At 42.0% G+C, this 20,883-nt stretch overlaps 1 protein-coding gene across 14 annotated transcripts in view; it reads left to right on the top strand.

The window, feature by feature from the left end:
• LOC115391300 (pleckstrin homology domain-containing family A member 5-like) overlaps nucleotides 1-20,883 on the top strand; it is a 76,476-nt gene that overhangs the window by 35,647 nt on the left and 19,946 nt on the right. For 10 of the 14 annotated variants that reach the window (XR_003931759.1, XM_030095448.1, XM_030095449.1 and 7 more), the window contains exons 4-10: nucleotides 7,046-7,129; nucleotides 10,044-10,082; nucleotides 13,970-14,090; nucleotides 14,171-14,275; nucleotides 15,574-15,646; nucleotides 18,025-18,125; nucleotides 19,827-19,942. Coding sequence is in view for 13 of the 14 variants with exons in the window: in XM_030095448.1 (XP_029951308.1) it covers nucleotides 7,046-7,129; nucleotides 10,044-10,082; nucleotides 13,970-14,090; nucleotides 14,171-14,275; nucleotides 15,574-15,646; nucleotides 18,025-18,125; nucleotides 19,827-19,942 (639 nt within the window). In the remaining variant the exon portion in view is untranslated. The remainder of the gene's footprint in view (nucleotides 1-7,045; nucleotides 7,130-10,043; nucleotides 10,083-13,969; nucleotides 14,091-14,170; nucleotides 14,276-15,573; nucleotides 15,647-18,024; nucleotides 18,126-19,826; nucleotides 19,943-20,883) is intronic. The other 4 variants (XM_030095450.1, XM_030095459.1, XM_030095458.1 and 1 more) reach the window with 1 other exon arrangement.

Here is a 20,883-nt window from a genome sequence, read left to right as displayed (position 1 = left end):
AAGGAACTATTTCTTTTGTGTCACGAGGAACAGTTGTAGCTTGTGTCTGGTGGAAAGACCACAGCACGACCTTTTTGTGCTCATCTACAGTGCATGACAGCTTTCCTTTGGTAACTTCCTGAGTTTCTTTTCTAAATGTAAAGTTTCACTTCTTCCAATCAGTGTTCTGCTTTTCCAGCAGCTTGTTTCCATGGCTCTGAAAACATTCTTGAATCGCCTCCTCTGCTGTGTCACCTTGACACACTTAGCACACAGCCGCTTCAATGGGGATAGCTAATTTGATTATTTGTGGGGGGAAAAAATGCGATTTGTCACCCCGATAGAGCAGCTGGTTTCTGTGGTTAAGTATAAAGGTCTAAGGTGAAAGTCAAAGCTTAACAATGCTGCAGCTGACGCTATCAGAGACGTCCACGCTGCAAATATTTCAGCTTGGTGCCAGTTTTGCACAATTTTTTTTTTTAACTTCATTCCAAAATTAGGCAAAGACACAGTAGATATAACTCAATGTCACTTTGCCTCATGTATTTGTAACAAGCTTGGTGGATTTGTGGGAACTGCAATGCTGCAATGCCCTTTTTTTGTCCCTTTTTTATATAGCTTTTTTTTTTTTTTTTTTTTAGCTTTTTTCTTGCTGCCCCCCACATGCCTGCTCATAAACCGCCTAGTCTGCTTATTCAGCTCAACCTTTGTGAGCAGGGCTATTCATACCACCAGCCACTGTCCATGTGGTACTGAAGAGGCTCAGTGCAGCCCAGTTCTTTTTTCATGCCGGTTAGGACTACCTGATAATGTGGATGCCCTAATTAGTGCTGCTCTCCTCAAATGTTACCTCAGAGTTTCTGCCTGTTGTAATAGGATTAAATTTAGGAGCATTAGCAAGAGAATTAGTATTACTACAAGGCTGTGTTGAGTGAGTTTCAGTTGGATTTGCTGAACAGGGGACCAAGACATGTTCTTTAAAACTCTTTTAGAGATGGCTTAAATATTGAATTGGTTTATCTTGATACACTATTGCAAGCAATGTACTGGCTAGTGTTGAGAAGCAATGTCTGAAAACTATCCTTACCCATGCTATTGTGAGGTGCTGCGGTTAAAGCAGATCCTGCTCAGTGCTACGTATCATCAGATCATAGCCCCAGGAAATACATCGCGATGTTGCTCTGACATGCTTATACTCTTCAAGAGAACTGGGATGGCCTGTCGGTGAAGGCCATGGAACAGCGTCATAGTTGTTCCATTGAACATAAATAGGACGGTTTTTTTGTGGAAATGTAATATTGATTTGAAGAAGTCAAGAGGTGATTGAAGAAGAAATGGATTTCTTTGTTTGAAATATCCCAAAGTAGAAAATATGGTATAAGTGGGGAAAAGAAAAGCTATGTATCATACAGATTTTATAGCACTTTATAGCAAAGAGTAAGTGATAGACTGCTGCGATGGAGGAACTTGAAATTTGCAGAAGACCATTTGCAGCTGCATGTTTAGTGTTATTAAAAAAGTACAACTTATCAGTTTGTTCTGTGCTGAGCAGCCTGTGCTTCTCATAAGCCTACACATACTGCTCATGGGTTCTTTCTAAAAAGTACACAATGGTTATTTAGATTAACATATTGATTCTCAACATGGGGTCCAGGACCCCCTTGGGTGGGCCAGAGATCTTAAGGGGAGGCTTTTCTGGCTGTGGGGTTGTCAAAATTAGATCAGCACTTTTCAAAGAAAGCTAGAATCCTGTCTGGAATCAAGAGCAGACCTGAGAAATTGCCCATTTCTTGTATCTTCAAGGCTCCTGCTTCTCTCTACTGGTGTGACAGTGGGTGAATGCCACCAGTGTTTTTCTTCAGTGTCTTGTTTTTGTAAATTAGACATTGGAATGGTGGTCTGCAGGATTTCTCAAAGATTATCTGGGGGCTTCAGAAGAAATGGTTGAGAAGCAGCGGTTTAATGAATGTGAATTTCTTGACTCAAGGTCATCATTATCAAGTGCCATCAATCAAATGTCTTCCTCCCTCTCTCATTTAACACAGAATAGATAATTATTTTGTGCGCCTGTTCATTGTCACTGTGTCAGAATGTCAAATGTGTATCTTCATATGAATTCCCCATCTTTATATTTCAGTCTGTTCTTAGAGACTCTGAATTGTTCCATTTTCAACCTAACAGCGTGAGGAAATCCCCTTCAGCTTTAGACCTAACTAAAAAACACTTCAAAACATATGACCACACAACTGTGTTTTTCTTTCCATTTTCTTTTTTGCCTGTAGAAAATTAGCATGGAATAATATTGGTAAAAGTGTTCTATCTGAGATATATTTTCTAATCTATTTTGTGTTCACTGTCGGTTCAAACAAATGTTAAAGGGACCTGACACAGAATTTGTTCAAGGTTCCTCAAACAAAGTTGTTTTGCTGAATGTTTCTATTGAATGAACATCAAAGATAATTGATGAGGGTACAGTGGGGCCCCTCAGCTCCGGTGTTAAAATCCAGTGACAAGTTGTCAAGCCCTTTCACCCTCTCCCTACTGTCCACATCGTTCTTGGAGCGTCTTAGTTGTTTGTTGTTAAACTGCGGTCGAGGGGAGCAGCGGATCAAAGACCCACCCACAGCAATAAAAGCTTAGCCCATGGAGTGCCAAAGTGACCCCCAGACCTTAAGCTCTTCATTACCGCAGCTCACTGCTAATTATTGTGGACAGGAGAGTTGGGAAGCCAGACCACTGCCCAAGTCTGTGCACCACGGGGAGATCAGCTCTTACTACCACTCCCAGTTCCCCACCTATGTCCAGGAGAGATTAAGGGAAAATGAACCTCTCAGCCGTGCCCACCACACAAAGCAGTTTCTCTCTTTGGTAAATAAAGCAACATTTTAATCCTGGACAAAGAACTTATCCTGATTTTTTTTTTTCCTTATTGGGTTAAAAAATGTATCACATGCTCAGCCTCCTGGCAAGAACTGTGATCCTGTGTAAACTTAAATGTGGACTGTATTGACCACAGACCACATCCTGGACAATGTGTTGCTACTTTAAATGGAGTTGTAAGCTAAGATTAGTGAAAGTTGGTATTGTGGAAAACATATTTACTCAAAAAGAGATTTTTCTTTGAGCTGTTTGCAGTCTTGTCTCACTCTGTTGGAACAATGGCTTTTGTTGTTGACTTTGAAAACATAATTATCGAGTGATGTTTACAGAGGACTCCCAAGTTTTGTCAGACAAGTCAGTCAGCTCACTTATTTTGTGAGGAATTATTTTGCATTGGGATCCTGTCATGTTTGCTATCAGCTCCTGACATCATGTGGAGGCAGGAAATAGATTTTGAACAGAATTCTCTTAGCGTTATCAATACGGTCACAGGCAAATGTTGACTGCAGCTCCTGTGTAGCTTAAATAGAGGTTTTAAAAAGCAAAAAGTGTTGATCTGAAGAAGAAGAGCACTGTTGTCACTTTTCTGTGATGTCTTAAGGAGATATTTTCCACTGAAAAATATACCATGAGGATAGATTTTGTTGTACGATGCTGTTTGATTTGAACCATTCTGACACAGCCACAGTGTTATTTCACAGCCTGTCATGTTTTCCTCTAAGGTTCAATAACTTGCCCCCTCCCTACCCCTTTCATACCACATGGGGCCCTGCTTAGGACCCTGTCAAATTGCCTCTGTCCATAAAGGTGGACTGTAGGGACGCTAACCTTGGAAATGTCAAAGTGGACAAGGTCTTCATAAGGACGCTCCAATAGGTTTCTGAAAGTACGTCGTTTTTGGACATATTAAGCGCCATGGTTGGATTTTAAAGGTAACGCTACCCTCAGGTTTAAATTTATCTAATATATTTCATCTTTTATGTTTCACATATGTAGATGGAATGTTTCAGAAGCAAACAATTTAGTTTGCAATAATCTGATGAGCTCCAGTGAGGCACCAGCAACCTGTTGCGGCTGCACATGCATTCTTTATATGTCTAAAACCAAACAATGAACATTAGGATTGATAACTGTCCCTTTTACTGAGACTTGATGGAAAAAGTGATTTTGAAATACAGTAATAGATACAGCAAACATATATATGAATTCCCTGAAATGAGTAGTAGTAGGTCAACTTTCACTGTTCAGCCATCATTATGACTACATAACCCAGGTATAGATCTGACTTTTAATTGTGAATTGGGTCCATGAGCTTTGGTGAACCTTGGTTTTCCTTGAATCTGTTGCTGCTTCACTGCTTTCGTCTTCCTTGAGCTACTTTTGATAGATACTGAACACCGCATAAACTGACCCAGTTGTATAACCATGGCAATTTTGTCCCTCAAAACCTTATGTATCCCCAATCATAACACAAACTTTGAGGTCATAATGTTCGCTGGCTGTCTGAAGAGTTCATCACTTTTACCATTTTCACATTAAAACTGATGCATTCAGCCAATATATTTTTAGAAACAAGTTGATGTCTCTGGCACACTGAAATTTGACATAATTCATGTTAGTAGCCGATGCAACTTCACATCAAAACAGAGAGGCTACACGCCCTCCCTGCTTACTCATGTGAACATTGTGATAATATTAGTGGCTTCATCAAGGCAACAAATCAGAAGAAGCCTCCTCATCTACAGCTTGACACTTCAGTGACATTTTGGTTGAGTTTTCATCACAAGCTACTTCCTTCTTTTTGTATATTTTTTGAAAACAGTTGTAGACATAGTGATATTTTGAAGATATGATTGAGCTGAGGTCATGTGTCTTGCTGTCAGTCCTGATCAGATGACCCTGCTCCTCATGTCGATTAGTCACTTCCACACTAACTCACTCAGTGTATGGCGAGCTGCCGGTTGAACAATAACAAAAACCGAATAAAAAATATGTAATGCTCTCGTCTTCTGTTTTAGCACAGACTGAGCTGGGCCTGTCAATTTACTCTATCCCTATCCACCGGTTTACTTTGTTTTTCCTGCTTCTCCAAAAATTGTTTTGGTGTCTTGTGGCTTGCTACAGTAGATATTTGACGTGTTGTTTTTGGCTGTTCTTACTTTGCCAGTTTCTTTGGGCATCCGGTGTGCGACCGACTTGTTGTAGCTTGTGTGCAGAACATACTCACTGTACCATCGTTCCAGACTGTTGGGATTTCACCAGCCAGAGTGCCAGACCATAACAATAGGCTGAAAGAAGCTGAAAACTGCACATACTTTCAGACAGGATGTTGATTCCTAGTGGGATTGGCACAAGTATAGCCTCCTTGAATGTTTATCGGTCAGTTTTAGCACCCTTATATTCCTGAAATTCCTCTTGGCCGTAGCTTAAATTGTGAAGTCACACTTTTGTGTTGTGTTACATTACATCTCATGGAAGGAACTATGCTGATATCTTTTATATATGGCATTATTCATTATCGTCATAGGATGGCGATGGTAGTCGGTTGTTAAGTAAGTTTCTGAAATTACCCAATGTGGACTCAAGCACTGTCTGAAGATGTCTGTAATCAAAAGGCATTCAGAGTCAATTAATAGTTATAAGTGCATAATGTATAGGTGTGCTTATAGATTTTCACCTCTTTTCCTTCTATCCTTTGCTGGGTTGCCACTTGAAAGCGGACGAGGTTCATGAATTAAATCAAGATTTGAAAAAAGAAAATTGAAGCCTGAAGGTCTTTGCAGATCCCTTAGTTTTATTACTTCATCTTAAAGTGTGTGCCTAACTATTTGCACTGTAAACCTGCAGTTTCTTTCTTCTTATGAATGCGCAGCCAGCGTACACGCAGAGCACTATAGGCTTGTGCAGAAGATACCAGAAAAATATGGTGCCGTTGGCCCGGCCCAAGACCGCACAGAGTGCTCCTCTGCCAACAGTGCCTCCAGTAATTATAGACCAAAGCTGTGGAGACTGTTGCTCTCCAGGCTAAACTGAAACTAAACCCCCTATTTCATACTCGGTATTTGCTCCTTTCAGGACATGAGCAGCCCATGTTTAAAAGCGGTGTTATTTTTGGGCTGCAGTTCGACTTTCTTCTGTTTATAGATCAGCCTGAGTGAGTTGAAATACAACTGTCCAGCACGTAAAGGCAGTCGTAACTTTGACGTTTGACTTTGTTGTTGACATTAGCAGGGCCTCCTTTTCTTCTTGTTGCCTCTTATCTTGGCTAATCTTTATTGTTGTCAATACATCTGAATAATACATGTACAGTACATATTATGCTATTTTCTGACCGATTGTTCTATCTAACCATTGATTTTTTCCACGTCTGAAGGAGCTGATTTATTTTCTGTGGCTGTTGGATTAATTGTACAGTTGTAGTCATAATTCCAATAGCACAGTCCAAGCAGAAATCTAATGTACTGTTACTAGTAGCAGTGGGAAGCAGTGAAGCTTGTAATTCTTCCTGAGAAATTTCACTGAGCTCTCTGCGCCGCTCGGGCCATCCACTTCCTCTCAGCACTGACCAGAGTTCTCTCCTCCAAAGACTGCGTGGTCTGTGCCCCGATGTTCTAATTATGCCGGGGTGGAAGTGACTGTGGGTTGCAGTAATTGGCCAACTGGATGGGTGGGTGGCATCTTGTGTACCTCTGTCATTAGCTGTTGAGTGTGGGATGGCAAAAACAGCCCATTGGAAGATTTCCGTAGATTTTGTAAGTAGTTGTGATCAAAGAAAGGAAGAGACGGTTGTTTTTGCTGTGCCTGTTTTACTGCGCAGAGCTCTTTTCTTTTTGCTGCACTTTTGCCATACGTTTTATTTTTAAGGGTACTCAAGTAGCAACTTGTTTTCCTGGAAGTCAGGATTATTTTGTTCAGTTTTCATTGCGTTGCATGTCCAGATAATCCTGTATTTACAGTTCTGATGATTGGAGTGATTTATGAATAATCTTCTTGAAATGTACTTTATCCATAGACACTGTCCCTCAGGGGTCCTCTCAGCTCTTCTCTTAGACATATTTATAGCAATAATCAGTTATCTGGAAGTTATTGTTAAAGTGGAATGAACTGTTATTTTTGCTAACATGCGTGCATCGCGTTCAGACATTAATCATTCCTTCTTTGTCCTCTGTCTCCCTCTTTTCTGCAGTCATAATGAGCGGAAGGTGACCTGCAAGCATCCCGTCTCAGGCTCACCCTCTCAAGACAACTGCATCTTTGTCATCAACGAACAGTAAGTCGTTTGTTTTTGCTGTCAGAATGCCACTGGGCAGCATTTTTCAGCACTACAGTATGTCGTTGTAACTCCCGATGGGTAAAAAACATTGCGCAAGTTGATGGTTTGCATCCTCCCCTGGCTGTTCCGCTCTTTCAGTTGAAAAACCCAGCTGTTCAATGCACCCTCAGTCATCCGTCTTCAGTCTAAGGAATGAGAACTAGAATTCTTTATTGACATTTTATATACAAGTTCAATGCTTATGTCATTTTTTTAAAGATTTTGTTTACACCAAACAAAGCTTTACTGAAAATGTCAATGATTATTAATCTTGACAAACCTTATCAGATGTGAATGAAATGTACATCCTTTCCTCTGGTCCGGCCTAAACTATGGTTTATGGGACTGTCTCCTTCAACAGAGTTACATCCATGTGATAATCTGCCCTTCTCCCAAAACAGCAGTCATCACATGTTTGCCCACATGCTGGCTTCAGAAGCCAGTCACCGTGAGCTTCACAAGAAGAACTACTCCATAAACATGTCAGACTAAACTTAGTTTATGTCCACCTAAGGAAGGATCCACGTTGCCTTTAACATATTTGCCCACCTATAACATTTTTAACCCCGCTCGTAACGAGGTGCGGACAGAGTCAGACGCTGTGCTGCGACATTGGCAGGATGTCCAGAATGGGCAGAAACCAATCGGATGCCTCGGCCGTCTCAACTGCTTCCCTTCGACCTCACCTGAACGCTCGCTAAATAAACACACGTCCAACTGTTTCACATCACAACCTGCGCCCTGTTGATAATGTCAGCTTTCATGGCTCCATGCAGTCCTCTCAGCTTGATGTTGTGCAACACGTATCAGCTCTACTTAGCTTTTCAGTTACCTCAGAAATCCCTGTCATGGTGGATCTCCCACAATGTTAGATTACTGCATTTAAGTTATGCTGTCACAACTTGCGTCACTTAGCTTAGCAGTGAAAAATGTCCTCATTCAATGTCACTGTGTTGAATGTCGCTCATGGAGAGAGAGTTCCTAATAGATGATCAAAGTACAGACACCAGCTTTTGTCATTACTATATCAGGGGGGTAAAAAAAAAAAACAATCTTTTTGGATGGATTATTCTGTACCAAGTGATTTTTTTCCTCAGTGAATTCGTCCGAGCTGCATTTTGTACAGACTGATTCATTTGAACGTGGTTGCGAAGACGCTTCTTGCACCAGAACTGTCGCTCCGCACCCTCCTGACACATTCCTCTCTCCACTGTGTCGATCTCACATCTCTGCTGTTTTTCTCGCTAAGAAGCACAGCATGCTCTTGTAAGATGATATCGCATTTAGTGATTTATGTGCGAGATGCAAAATGAGTGTATAACAGCAGAGGTCAGTCCGGGGAAAGACAACAGGAGAAAGGAAAGACAGCTACTTGAGCGTTAATTTTGAGTTTATTGCTGTATGTTTGGTCCAACAGTTGGCTGTGCTCTGGCAAAAATAATAAAGGCGAAAATCTTCACCCTGGACAAGTGAAAAAAAAAAAAAAAGGCAGAGACGGATTTAAGCTGCTGTGGGGATAAAGAGGCCCGGCTGAAAATCTCTGCCTAATCTTCTCTGCCCTCTGGATACGTCCACAACACAAATCTTGCCTTTGGTTTGGGTTTTATCATCAGGCCAGTGAAACTCAAAGAGCATCAACTCAGCCCACCTTTAGTTATACGAAGAGACATGAAGAGAATAACAGGATATCTGGCAAATAAACAATAATGCAGATGGAGGAAGCCTGCATTAAGTTTAGAGCCAGGCTACAGTCGTACCAGAGTGCTCAAAGTAATCCTAAATATCCCCAGTTGTAAATGCCTTAAATGAAAGATGGCAGTTCTGCCTTTTTTTGTGCATGTGAAGAGGAGATCATTAACAGCGACGATACTGAGAGACTCTCAACTGTAGCCGTGCCACGGTGATTTGGATGCCCCTGTTGATGAGGCTCTTCATCACGCCTTTAATAAGCTCCGCTGACCATGAACACCAGAATATTTCTACCTTTCTCACACATCAAGGTTCGAGCCTTTCAGTCTGAAACTCTAATTTAAATAATCTGCAGGAACACACACACAAAGGCATCACTTCTGCCGTGTTGTAGAGAACCCAGTTGGGGTTGTTATTTTTGCATTAGTCTTCCCTAATCTGCTTTGATATTGCTCCTGGGATCTATAAGGGCAATTTCACAAAAAGGCCTGCCACTCATACTTAGACTCCCAACCATGTTATGGTGTGCGAGTAACTACTCAAGCAGTGGCTCAGCTCTGTATGTGACATCTGGGTTCACACACCACTGTGAATGTCAGCCACATTACTGTATATGTGTGCGTCCCTATTTTTAGTGACCCGCATGAACATGTGTAGCCGAACGGAGGCTATTTGTGTGGGGAATTTCACATGTTTAGCAAACCCGCCACATGCTCAGCGCTGTTCATGTAAACAACCTGTAAATGTGGAACTTTAGCTTTACTGCTGTATTGAATATTTCTTGTCAGTGGCTGAAATCAAGTGATTCTTCTTGCAATGCGACAATAATACAGATTGTGTTTTTTTTAATGAATTGTCAAACTTTTTCTTTGAGTGAAACGCTGTCTGTATTAACTTGGACCCATTTACAATTTTAATGTTTCACTTCGATACAAATGAGCCAGCAGATAGATAAATGCTCTCAATACATCCAAAAAGTAGGATTTTTCAGGTTGCTGCAGTGTGAACACACTAAAAGCATTCATAACTGAGATTTGTGTTTTACCTGATGTAACCTTTCCCGACTCTCCAGCATGCAGTCAGAGCTTCAGGCAGCACAGTTACCGCTATTGTTCAGCTGGCCTTCAAAACCCATTGAGAGGTTGAAATTCTCAACAGGCTTGTCTTTCCTTTTATTTTGTAGTGTGAATTGTGGGAAATTGTGTCACCCAGCATTTAGCAGGTAAATACACTTGTAGGTGCACAGGAATAAATGTGTGTTTTCCACTGTTGTCTTTGGATGTGAAGCACTTGAACGTGTTTGTCTGTTAATAGTTGTTCTTGTTGCACACTAACAGCAGACTGTGGCTGTGTTGACCGATGTTTTGCCTGATGAATTGTTATGTATTTGCACTGCAAAGTCCCACAACGTGCACTTTACTGTCTGATGACCTGCTGAACAGCGAGCCGAGGGGAGGCGCTTGCTTGCGGATACTTCGCTGCAGGTCAGACGGCACATCCTCTGTGAAAGCCGATCTGCAGAACGAATCTTTAAGAGCACAAGTCGTAGTTGACACTTTAATGGTTTCCCACGAAATCAAAAAGAACTCTGCTTTGTTCAGTTCTCACAAAAGGTAGCTTCATCATCAGCTCATAGACATGAAAACAGGATAATTGAACACTTTGTGATGCTTTAAAACTAAATGTTGATTTTGTTGATTTTCCTGTGCGACTCTAAAGACGTGTGATTTTCTCATTTTGCTCATTAAACAGTACACACATGAACTTCCTCTTGCTCTCAACAAACAAAAAAAAAACACATCTCACACGCCCAAAACAATTAACATCGTAAATTAAAATTAAATTAGTTGATGAGTGTAAATCTTGGGTTTATTAGCTGCCTCAGTGGATTTGCGGCACTGCGAAACGTTTCCCCCGATGTGTGATCTGAGCGTGCCCGCCTCGTCTTCTGTGTGTTTTGTTCATTAAAAAGATAAAAGTCCCGTTCAGCAACACACAAAGGTGTTTTAAAGCGGCCGTGTCTCTGCAGGAATGCTGTGTGGTCATTTTAAAATGCACCCTCAGCCACTCAGTTCAGTGGAGTTTTTTTTTCCCCCTCCCCTCGGTGTGCTCAGAGCGCCAAGCTTCAGTGGCAGCGTAAATCCCTCCCCACTCGTTCTGCACACGCAGACCAACATGCTCGCACAAGCTCACAAAATCCATGCAGGGCCAGGCAGCAGTCTGACACTTTGATACACGTGGGTTAGTGCTACTGATACGCAGACTTTTCGGCGTCGTTTGTTTGCGTGTTTGCACGGTTTTGTCCATGTTAGGCACATTTGAACGATGTGGCGGAGCTGTACCACCTGAGAATTCACTGCAGGGGAGCTAAATTGAAAAACAAAAAAAGTAAAACAAACAAGTTTGAAAAAGACATCACCAAGTGACAGTGATCCTAAACCAGCTGTGCTCAGTGTTTTCTGTCAGGTGACTGAGCCACTGCACATGTTTGTTTAAGGACTGGCGCTGAGGACAGGAGATAATGTGGCCTTTTCAGCTGAGGTTCATTGACTCTGCTGTTGACACAGAGATGCGGTAAACACAAAGCGGAGCATCGCCCCTGGTATTCTGCTACAGCTATTACTGCAGTCTACAGTTACAGTCATTTCTACTGTGGGCTGGTGCTGTCAGACACAAAAAAAAATCCAGCCTTAACCAGAAAACAGGCGTCTGAAGCAGGCATTCACTCCAAACACCACGGTGAAGATATGAGCAGAAACACAATCCGTGTGGGGTTTCTTGTGATCATTTCAGACGCAGCCCTTTGGTGATTCGGTGGTCACGGCGTGAGTAAATTACCGATAAACAATGGAGAAGCTGAAATGAGCATTGCATAAAAAATAAGTGTTCCTTTGAAGTCATATTCTGACGGCTTTGGTTACTTATGATTTTTTTTCTTTTTTTGTTTAAATGCTGAGTCGGTATTTTCTTTAACAAAACAAATAAAAGGGAACTGGCAATCACAGCGTCAGCATGGATTGTATGAATACATGTACAGAGATGTTGGAGTGTTGGAGAATCCAGGTATTTAAATCTGATTTCTTATTGACTGTCGTCTGATGAAACGTCACTTTATGCTGTTTACGTGCTCACGTCAGTGACCTACAACTTGGATAAATTAGATTGTGATTGGCTTTTTAGTTGTTATCGGATAAGTAGTTATTTCCAAAAGTTTTAGACAAAGAGTTCCAGCTTGTAACAGGTTTAGGTATTTGTCATGGTTGTCTTTGTTTTTTGTGATTGTATGTGATAGTGAACTCAGTCAAAGCTGCTTTTCCCTCAGATGTCTCAAACAAAAGTTTATTACTTTTCGCCATCCGGTTATGACTGACTGAATCTGATTTATTTACCTATTTTTATTTGGCTACATTTTCATTCAACTATTTCTGTTGAACATTACTTTTGTTGTTTCTAAAACCTTGATATTAATCAATATTCTGATTCTCATATTTTTATTCTGTCTAAGCTCTGTTATGTTTTGAGGAAGACATTACTGTTATGGATTATCGAAATTAATTCTACCCTTTGGGTTGTTTTCCTACTTCTTTTTTCGGTCTTCCAGCTCATTATGTGATTTAGACTCATATTTAAAAGTGGAAAGCAAATTCTAATTTAATCCTCTCCAGCTAACTTTTAATTAAGTAAATATATATTTTTGCATATTTTTAGTGGTGTATTATTGCAAAGCAGAGTACGTTTTCCTCCTTTCTGTCTTTTCTTCACACTTCATTTGTGTGCACTCAGAAGGCGCCAGGCCAGCTCTTGCACTGAAGTCGCCAGTTTGACACACTCATTACTTTTCAATTTCACCACATGCAGATTGATTATCGGGTCCAAGCTAATTACTTGCTGCTCAGACGTGGTCTGGTGCCAAATTGAGCATCAAATATAGCCATATCTCCCTCACGCCAGAGTCCGTCTCCTCTCCACCCCTCCTCCAACTCCCTTCTTTTCATTTCAAGTGCCGTATATTACAGTTGAGTTACGATTTCGGTGCTGTTGCAAATTCATTAAAAACGTGAAAAAGAGAGAATTCATTGGGTCCTCATCGCTCTTGGTGAAATATGTACTCAACAGTAAGAAAACATGAGACCTCTGTGATGATTTCCACACATCTGTCCCCATTTTCTATTAAATCACACAAGAAAGACAACATAGCTGAAGAAAGCTAAGCCTCTCTTTAATGTGTGAAGAACTTTAGGGTGCTGCCGCTTCTTTCCAACTAAACTACACTGACTTAACAAATCTTTAATAATTTATCATCGAAATTCAGGGAAGACACGGTCAGTCGGTGCTTGTTTTTTTCTGTGCTGCACGGGAATGAACATCCTGTGTGTGTCACCTGCGGACCTTCATCGTTGTGCACTCTGAATATTAACAGCATGGAGCCTGGACTAACCCACGTTTATATCACATCTGAGATTGCTTGTGTTGAATGTGAACGGTTGTGTCTTCACGACTAACACGTGATTGTCTGAGAGGTTGATCCTGCTGTCAGGGAAAAAGTGACCTCGAATCAGTGATACTATTGAACAAGGTGTAAGAGGTACCACTTGTTTTATAGCAGCAATGTTTCTGCTTTGCCATTTTATTTTTATATAAATAATTTAATTGTTTCTTGAAAGAGTCTAAATCAAATTTTGACAATGTCAGACCCAGGTTGTTTGGGGTTGACCCACTTTGTTCCCCCTCATGAAGAATATAGGACAATTCTGTGGACCAGAGTAAACTTATTTTCACAAATTATTCCATGTAATAAACTTAACATGCTTTCAATATCATGTTTTGATGATTTAAAGATGCTGATGAGGCTTTAGTCTCAGTTGGAAGTGTCATACGGCGTTTACAGCCTGTCAGAAACACTGGAGATGTATCTGCAGGGACGCTGTGGGAGTAATTGGCTTGATTCATGAGTCTGTGTTGAAATCTCATTATAACGGAGTTTGAAGTTCAGAGGAGGAACAAGGAGAGCAGATGACAGAGTCTGCATCCTCCTGTTTTCCTGTCTTTATCGCCGTCCTTGAACTGCTGACTGCTGACTCACCGATGTGCTCTGTGTCTTTTGTCTAGATCTGCCTCCAAAGTGCCGGCGAATGAGAAGAAGGAGCGGCCACTGAGCACCATGAACGAGGCCTCCAACTACGCAGGCAGCGCGGACTACGCTGCCAACCCCAGTAGTCCAGCAGGAAGAGTGAGTGGGGAACAGATCTGTGGTATTCTTGTATGGAACGAACTTCACTCGCCTTCATGCTGCGTGTTTTTATGTTTCAGCCCTCAAGACCGTCTAAAAAAGTTCACAACTTTGGGAAACGGTCAAACTCCATCAGGAGGAATCCCAGCGCTCCGGTAATCAAGAGAAATTGGCTTTATAAACAGGTAAATAACAAGGAATTGTTTTATTTGTAACTCGTGTTGAGACAGATTTTGTGGTTATTATAAAGTGTTAATTTTGCTTATTTAATCAGCTAGCAGGAGCAGTGTTTAAGATAGCTGTTGTCTTACTTAATTGCTTGCATTATTTGCATTATTTACTTAGCGTGAAAAGGCCTTTGGTCAAACTGGGCTCTCCAGCTTCCTCGCTGGAAGGCTCATTAAGCCGTGATTGCAAAGCGCCCCGCGCAGTTTTGTGAAACACATGACGGCTTCCTTTGGTGCAGCTGCCAGCTGCTTTTCCTTTCGAGACCTCAATCAGGGTGACGTAGATCAAGCAGGCGACTCGCAAATCTGCTACAGCGAATAAAAGCTGGATTTGCACTTTTATTTTCCTGCCTCATTGAAACCTGGAAGCTATTGAAGGCCTTGGCTGGGGGAAAGCCGGAGCCCTTCAGTTGGTCCAGTGGGAGAACAAAATGCCACAGTGATTGATGCGATGGTGAAAGCCTCTGCAGAGCGAGATCTGATGGAACGTTTGAAGCCTCTTCATGAACACGTTATGAAATGAGTGGCTAAAGCCTTGATTGAATGGAGGGAAGGCGGCGACTTAATTTACATGAGAAGTTTAGATCCCGTCGTTGCGTTTCTGAGCCGCTGCTTCTGTCAGCGTCCTGAGCGACATTCGGTATTTTGAATCCGTGATACTAATGTGTTAAACATGCTGGATTGTGGAAGTGAATTTCCATTTTAAGCAAACTGCAGCCCACATGCCGTTTGACCATAATGACAGAGTTGCTGAGGTCCCTCCCCCTGCCTTTGTGCTCGGGGTGGAATCTACGATTAAGGACTCTGCTCAAGTTTTCCATTAAAGCGAACGGGGGAGGTAATAGCCTTTACTTCACCCTACATCCTTTTCAAACAGCAGCATGAAAAGCACTTTGATTTGACACGAAAGAAAACCTTGGCGCAGGACATTTAGTGGGGCTGTATTCTGTGTACGACGCGACAGAAATCAAGTCTCCCGACAAGCAAATTACAGTCCCTTCACAGCAACCCAAGACATGTCAGAAATTTGTTGTGTCTTCCATTACTTTTTATGATCTGTGAGGTGTTGTGAACCATGCTGGGAAACACCTGCTTTGTGGTGGACATGCCTGCAAAACTCAGCTTCAAACAGAACTGATTTGACTCTGATTCTTTAAACATCTTTTATCACATCGAAGTGATTCATCAGACTGAATTTCTAAAATGTTCCACAGTTTTTGGAGTAAGTGTGCCACGTCCTTCTGGTGTCTTTGCAGGACAGCACCGGGATGAAACTGTGGAAGAAGCGGTGGTTTGTGCTGTCCGACCTGTGCCTCTTCTACTACAGAGGTGAGTGCTTCCCCCGCCACGTTACGTCGTGTTTTATGACGCTGCTAACAACAATAGTGGTTTTTCATTAGCAGTGAAAGTGCTGTTGTGACCTCCGGTGACACAAACGGTGCTCCTGCTGATGGTTAATATATCTGGATACGATTCCCTGTGCAAGCAGCCTGTCAGCGCCGGCTGAAAAGACATTGTAAGCAGTGCCAAGTCTTTTAATGAGGCTCAGATGCAACCCTACTGGTGGACAGAGGTCCTAGCAGGGATAATATAATGATATGCAACCTTTGAGTAACCCTGTTATTCTTAAATTAAGCTGTAGGTACTTTTTTTTCTGGCAAATCTTTCCACACTATTTTGGCCATATTTGGCTTATTTACTCTGAAATTTGTTTTCCTGACAAAATTATTCTTTTTTCATAACTCTAGCAGAAAATTAAATATTCATTCAAATACCAGAACTATGATTTCAGGATAGACTTGTTTTATGAGCCATGCTAACTTATTTTCACATTGTGTTTCCTAAAGTTTTATTTTGTTTTTACTGCAAAATAGGAAAACATTTGGCAGTGGTAGACGTGATTTTTTTTTTTCCCCCATAACGTGTGTTTCAAATGAGCAGCCATTGACTGGGGATTTCACCCTTTCTCATGCAACACTAATGGTCATATGAAATATTTACACAGCTGGGAATGTTTCAGAACTTTATTTCAAAAGTGAAATCAACAAGGCGAACTGCAGGTTAGATCCGCTGCGAGTCTGCAGCTGCGGAGAAAAGATAAATCTTACCTGCTGTAAGTCTGCACGTCCCAGCGCTGTAACTTCATGCAGATATAGCTATCATTTCTGCTGATCAGGCTGACATCTAGTCTGTGTTATTTCTAGCGTCTGCCACTCCTGTCGCCCTCTTTCCGCCCCCTGACTGACAAAAGCCACAGACAGCGGCCGACCCATAGGCTTTATCCAGATGGATATGTTGAGAAATTGTATCCATCAGCAGAGAGTGGGTAGAAAGGTCATGAACTGCGCCGCCTCAACCGAAGGCAGCTGCTCTCTGCTGTAGCTATCAGACTCTCCTTAATGTTCACCAGGATCGCCCACAATGCTGCTAATCCTCAGACTTCTGCGCAAGCTTCCGTGTTGGCATTTTGTTTTGTTTTCTTATAAAGCAGAAACAGACTTATGAATAAATAAAAACAGTGGAGTGCAATTTCAGCTAATACTATAAAATACATGGATACTGTTGTTCAGTTCTGGGGGTGGAGACTCCTTGGGGGACACCAGAGATCCCAGCTCAGGCTTTGCCAGCTTGGAAGTCATCATAATTACATCTGTACATGTCAAAGATAATATCATAAGACACATTTGATGCTGTGATGTTGTTCATTTTGTTATCAAAGTGTGATTATAATGCACTGACAGTGGACGTGTCAATAGAAATAAAGCCACTTCCCAAAAAAAAAAAGGCACTGAACTGGCAAATGGTCGTTTCTGCTGATCAGGTCAAGTTACAGGGATCGTGGCATGACCTTTGTTTACGTCGCTGTGTGATGAAGGGTGGTGAGGTCTCATGCACAGCTTGGCGGGGGAAGGATTGCAGCCCGTCTCCGTGTTTAGAATCCAGGTCAGCCTGGATTGGAAAATCTTTCAAATGCCAAAACGTCAAAGACTCCAACCCATTTCAGAAATCATGGCTTTCAGTGGGAAAATTAGAAGCAATCTTAGGTACCCAAGAAAAAAGAAATTAATATTTGAATGATGAACAACCATCACCATCCAACAATTCATCCACTACCCCCCCCCCACCACCCCCAAAAACGAACAAACAAACAAAAAAAACACCACATGCTAAGCATTTTATGTGTCAGGTGACTTCTGCTTGCATATTGCAAAACAAATGCTATTTTGCAAACCATATATGTACACTTTTTAGACAAAACTGATGTCTTCACAGGAATTCAGAAGCAGTTTTCCTTCTAATGTTTGTTTTTCTGCAGTGGTTTTTCAGCAGTAAGTAGTGTAATTTGCTAATATCAAATTGGGACGCTAAGCCACTCGCTGCTTAAAAGTTGGGATTCAATCGAATCCCCCCTGTGGAGAGCGCTCCATTGTCAACGTGGAGCCCTGTCTGTTCACTTAATGAGGATTAGAGCAGCCGGGCTACAAAGGACATGGAGGCAGTGCACATCTCCTGCACTGGTTTTACTCTGCATCCTTTGCTCATCTGAAAAAACTGTATTTTTGCTCCGCTCCCTCATAGTCAATGATTTGCCTTTGAATTCCTGTTTACATGCTAATAGAGGCACAATCACAGTATCACCAACAGTTTGTGGTTAACTGAACAGCATTTTCCTTTATGTTTTTTGTCGTCTTCTCTTTTCTCTGTAGATGAAAAAGAGGAGGGAATCCTTGGCAGCATCCTCCTGCCGAGCTTTCACGTATCCATGTTGTCTGTGGATGACCATGTTAATAGAAAATATGCCTTTAAGGTCAGTGCACGCTTCTTTTAAGATTAGTTCGGCTGAGCGTTGTATGGTTTAAAGTCAATATCCACAGGAAGCAAAAGACGCTGTACTAAGAGAGATAAATACAAAAGTCTTCCTCAGCCCAAGTGTTGTTTTGTTTTCTGTGTTGACTCTTCAGATTCCACAGTGCTTCACTAAAAACGGTTTCTCTGTTTACTCTGTTGTTACTTCAGAAAAACTGTCTTGATTATAACTTTAGCAGTGAGTTGCTAAGGTAAACAAACACACTTGTCGTGTGTGTCTGTGCTGACTGCCGTCAGTGGTGCAGCTCCAGAGCACTGCGGCACTCAGCGCTGCTTCATAAAGCCTGAGTTACAAGACAACAGACATATTTTATGGGATTTTGATTTGCACAGTACTTGACTGTGGGTTCTTCATAAACCCTGAGAGACAACAGCAGCAGGACAACAGCGCTGCCCTGCCAAGCACAGCCAAGCACAGACGCCCGGGAGTCTGCTCAAGGTCTCCGAAACCACACGGCCCACTTCTTTTCCAGCTTGCGCTCAGATTGAGGCAAGACGAGAGAAACACAAGAAGAGGACAGAACCTCTTCAGTCTGAAAAATTCAACTCTTGTTGTTGTTGTGACCCAAATGACCATGTCATTTAAAAGTTCCCAAATTCCCTCAATTATTCTGAAGCAATTGAAGAAATGACTTTGCCGGTTTTGTTGTTTACACTTTGGTAAACAGGACATTGAGGTCACTCACTAAACATTATGTCTCTCTCTTTTTTTTGTGCCTGGTTTTATAAATACATCGGCTCGTCCGTCACGAGAACGCAGACCAGCAGCGGAACAATGCGTTTGCCGTACACTGCATTGCGTGGTAAGTCCCACTGTCCTAAACGTCTTGCAGAAGATTTATCACCCTAATCTGGTGGTATGCACGAAACTCAGGTGACTCAAGGGTTTGATTTATCTATAAGGCACAGATGGCCCCAGCCTGGACTGTTCACACGGTAGAATTACTCACTGTTATTTGGACAGGAAAATAAGGTGTTATTATCTAGAATATATATATTTGGACAATCAGTATTTCACTACTAACCAACTGAAAGTCAGGTAAAATCAATATAAGCCAATAAAATATTTTTTTCTGGACAAATATCAGATTACATTTGATATAATTCCTAAATGATTTACTTTGACATCTTGGTTGTTTCCTCCTCATACTTAGTTTTCGTTGCAGTCTCCGGGGTCGTTGGCCCATTCCTTTGCATAGATATCTTGCCTTCTCCTCCAGATATCGTATCTCTCCTGCTCCAGTTCCGCCGCCTCCTCCCATAAAGCTTCATCCTCTCGGCCTTCCAGAGCTTTTGGAACAGCTTATAAACCACGCCTGACACCTGTAGCTGTCTTATCAATCCCCCGGTGTGACCGTGTCGTGTTCGTCCCGTACACCTGGCGTTTAACTGGCTCACTTAACTCGACACGGATGTTTCTCTTGTTTTTAAAGCCCCCCTGCTGTTGATGTGCAGAACATATAAGATGACCCCCATTTTTTCAGACTCGTTTCCAGGGATAAAAACGGCCATTTCCTTGATGATCATTTTATATTCTAACCATATTTAGTGATCGTATTGTGAGTGGAATACTAAACAAACACCTTGTTTTTGTCTTGTCCTTTCAGGTGACCCTTCATGTCCCCGATCCTGTCCCTTACAGGCCACACACCCCAACATGCGGACGTACTATTTTTGCACTGACACAGCCAAAGAGATGGAGTCCTGGATGAAAGTAATGACGGATGCTGCACTTGTGCATTCAGAGCCAGTGAAAAGGTTTGTAAGAGCTTCACTAATGCGAGCACTGCTGCCTCATGGGTAATTTCGCTCAGAAATGGAAGGGGGAGAAAAAAAAAAACCCTCTGAGGACAGTTTTTAAATCATGTGCTAATAACTCTGCCTCTGTTACTCAGGTTTTTTCTCTTTCTGCCATTGTACTGGAAGCCAGTATTTTTAAAATACCTCTCTTAATCCTGCTAATGTCTTTGACAAATACCTACTTTTGACATCTCTGGTCTTGGGGGTTTCTTGAAGAAGCTGCTACTTTCCGTCTTTCATGTTATGTAACTTTTTAACAGTTATGTAAAAACGGAGTTTGACAGTGCCGTGGTCCTGTGTGCGGTGAATGCACGGTGCGCTGGGATAAGGAGGCGCCGTGCACAGCTGCACCGGCCGATCAGGATCACTGAGTCATCAGGACGGCGTTTTCTTTTTTCTTTTTTTAAACTGCATTAAGTGTCTGTCATTTGGCAGCCCGCCTTCTAATGCCCTTCTTTGACATGGGTGAGCAGAGGCGTAATGGTAAAGCGCTGTGTAATTACACAGAGCAGCGGTGCCTGAAATCCACTAAATAGCCCTGGTAAATGGGACCGTTTGATGCCGCTATAAGGCTATTTAGTATCACCGCTCTATATCTGTCAAGAGCAAAAGGTGTCTTAATTTCAACCAACCATTATTCTCGTGTCTGCCATGTGTCCACTCTGAGTGCGGCTAAATGACCTTCCGTCGGGCCTGATATGTGCTCTGTGGGGCTGCAGGAGCCACAGAGACCTGGAGAAGGCATTACACGACTTGTGCAGCTATTCGAAAGTATACAAGTGGAAACTCTGAAGGAATGCCTTCTTATTGGTAACCCGGCGAGCCATGCTACCGAGGGGAATTTGCCCAACTTTGAAGTTGTGACCTTGAGTCTGTCTTGGGTTAAGGAGTCGTGGTGT

The sequence above is a fragment of the Salarias fasciatus genome, chromosome 7 (assembly GCF_902148845.1).
Source record: "Salarias fasciatus chromosome 7, fSalaFa1.1, whole genome shotgun sequence".
NCBI classification, from domain to species: domain Eukaryota; kingdom Metazoa; phylum Chordata; class Actinopteri; order Blenniiformes; family Blenniidae; genus Salarias; species Salarias fasciatus.
Note: the sequence above shows the minus strand (reverse complement) of the source record. Positions and strands in the feature narration are given on the sequence as shown.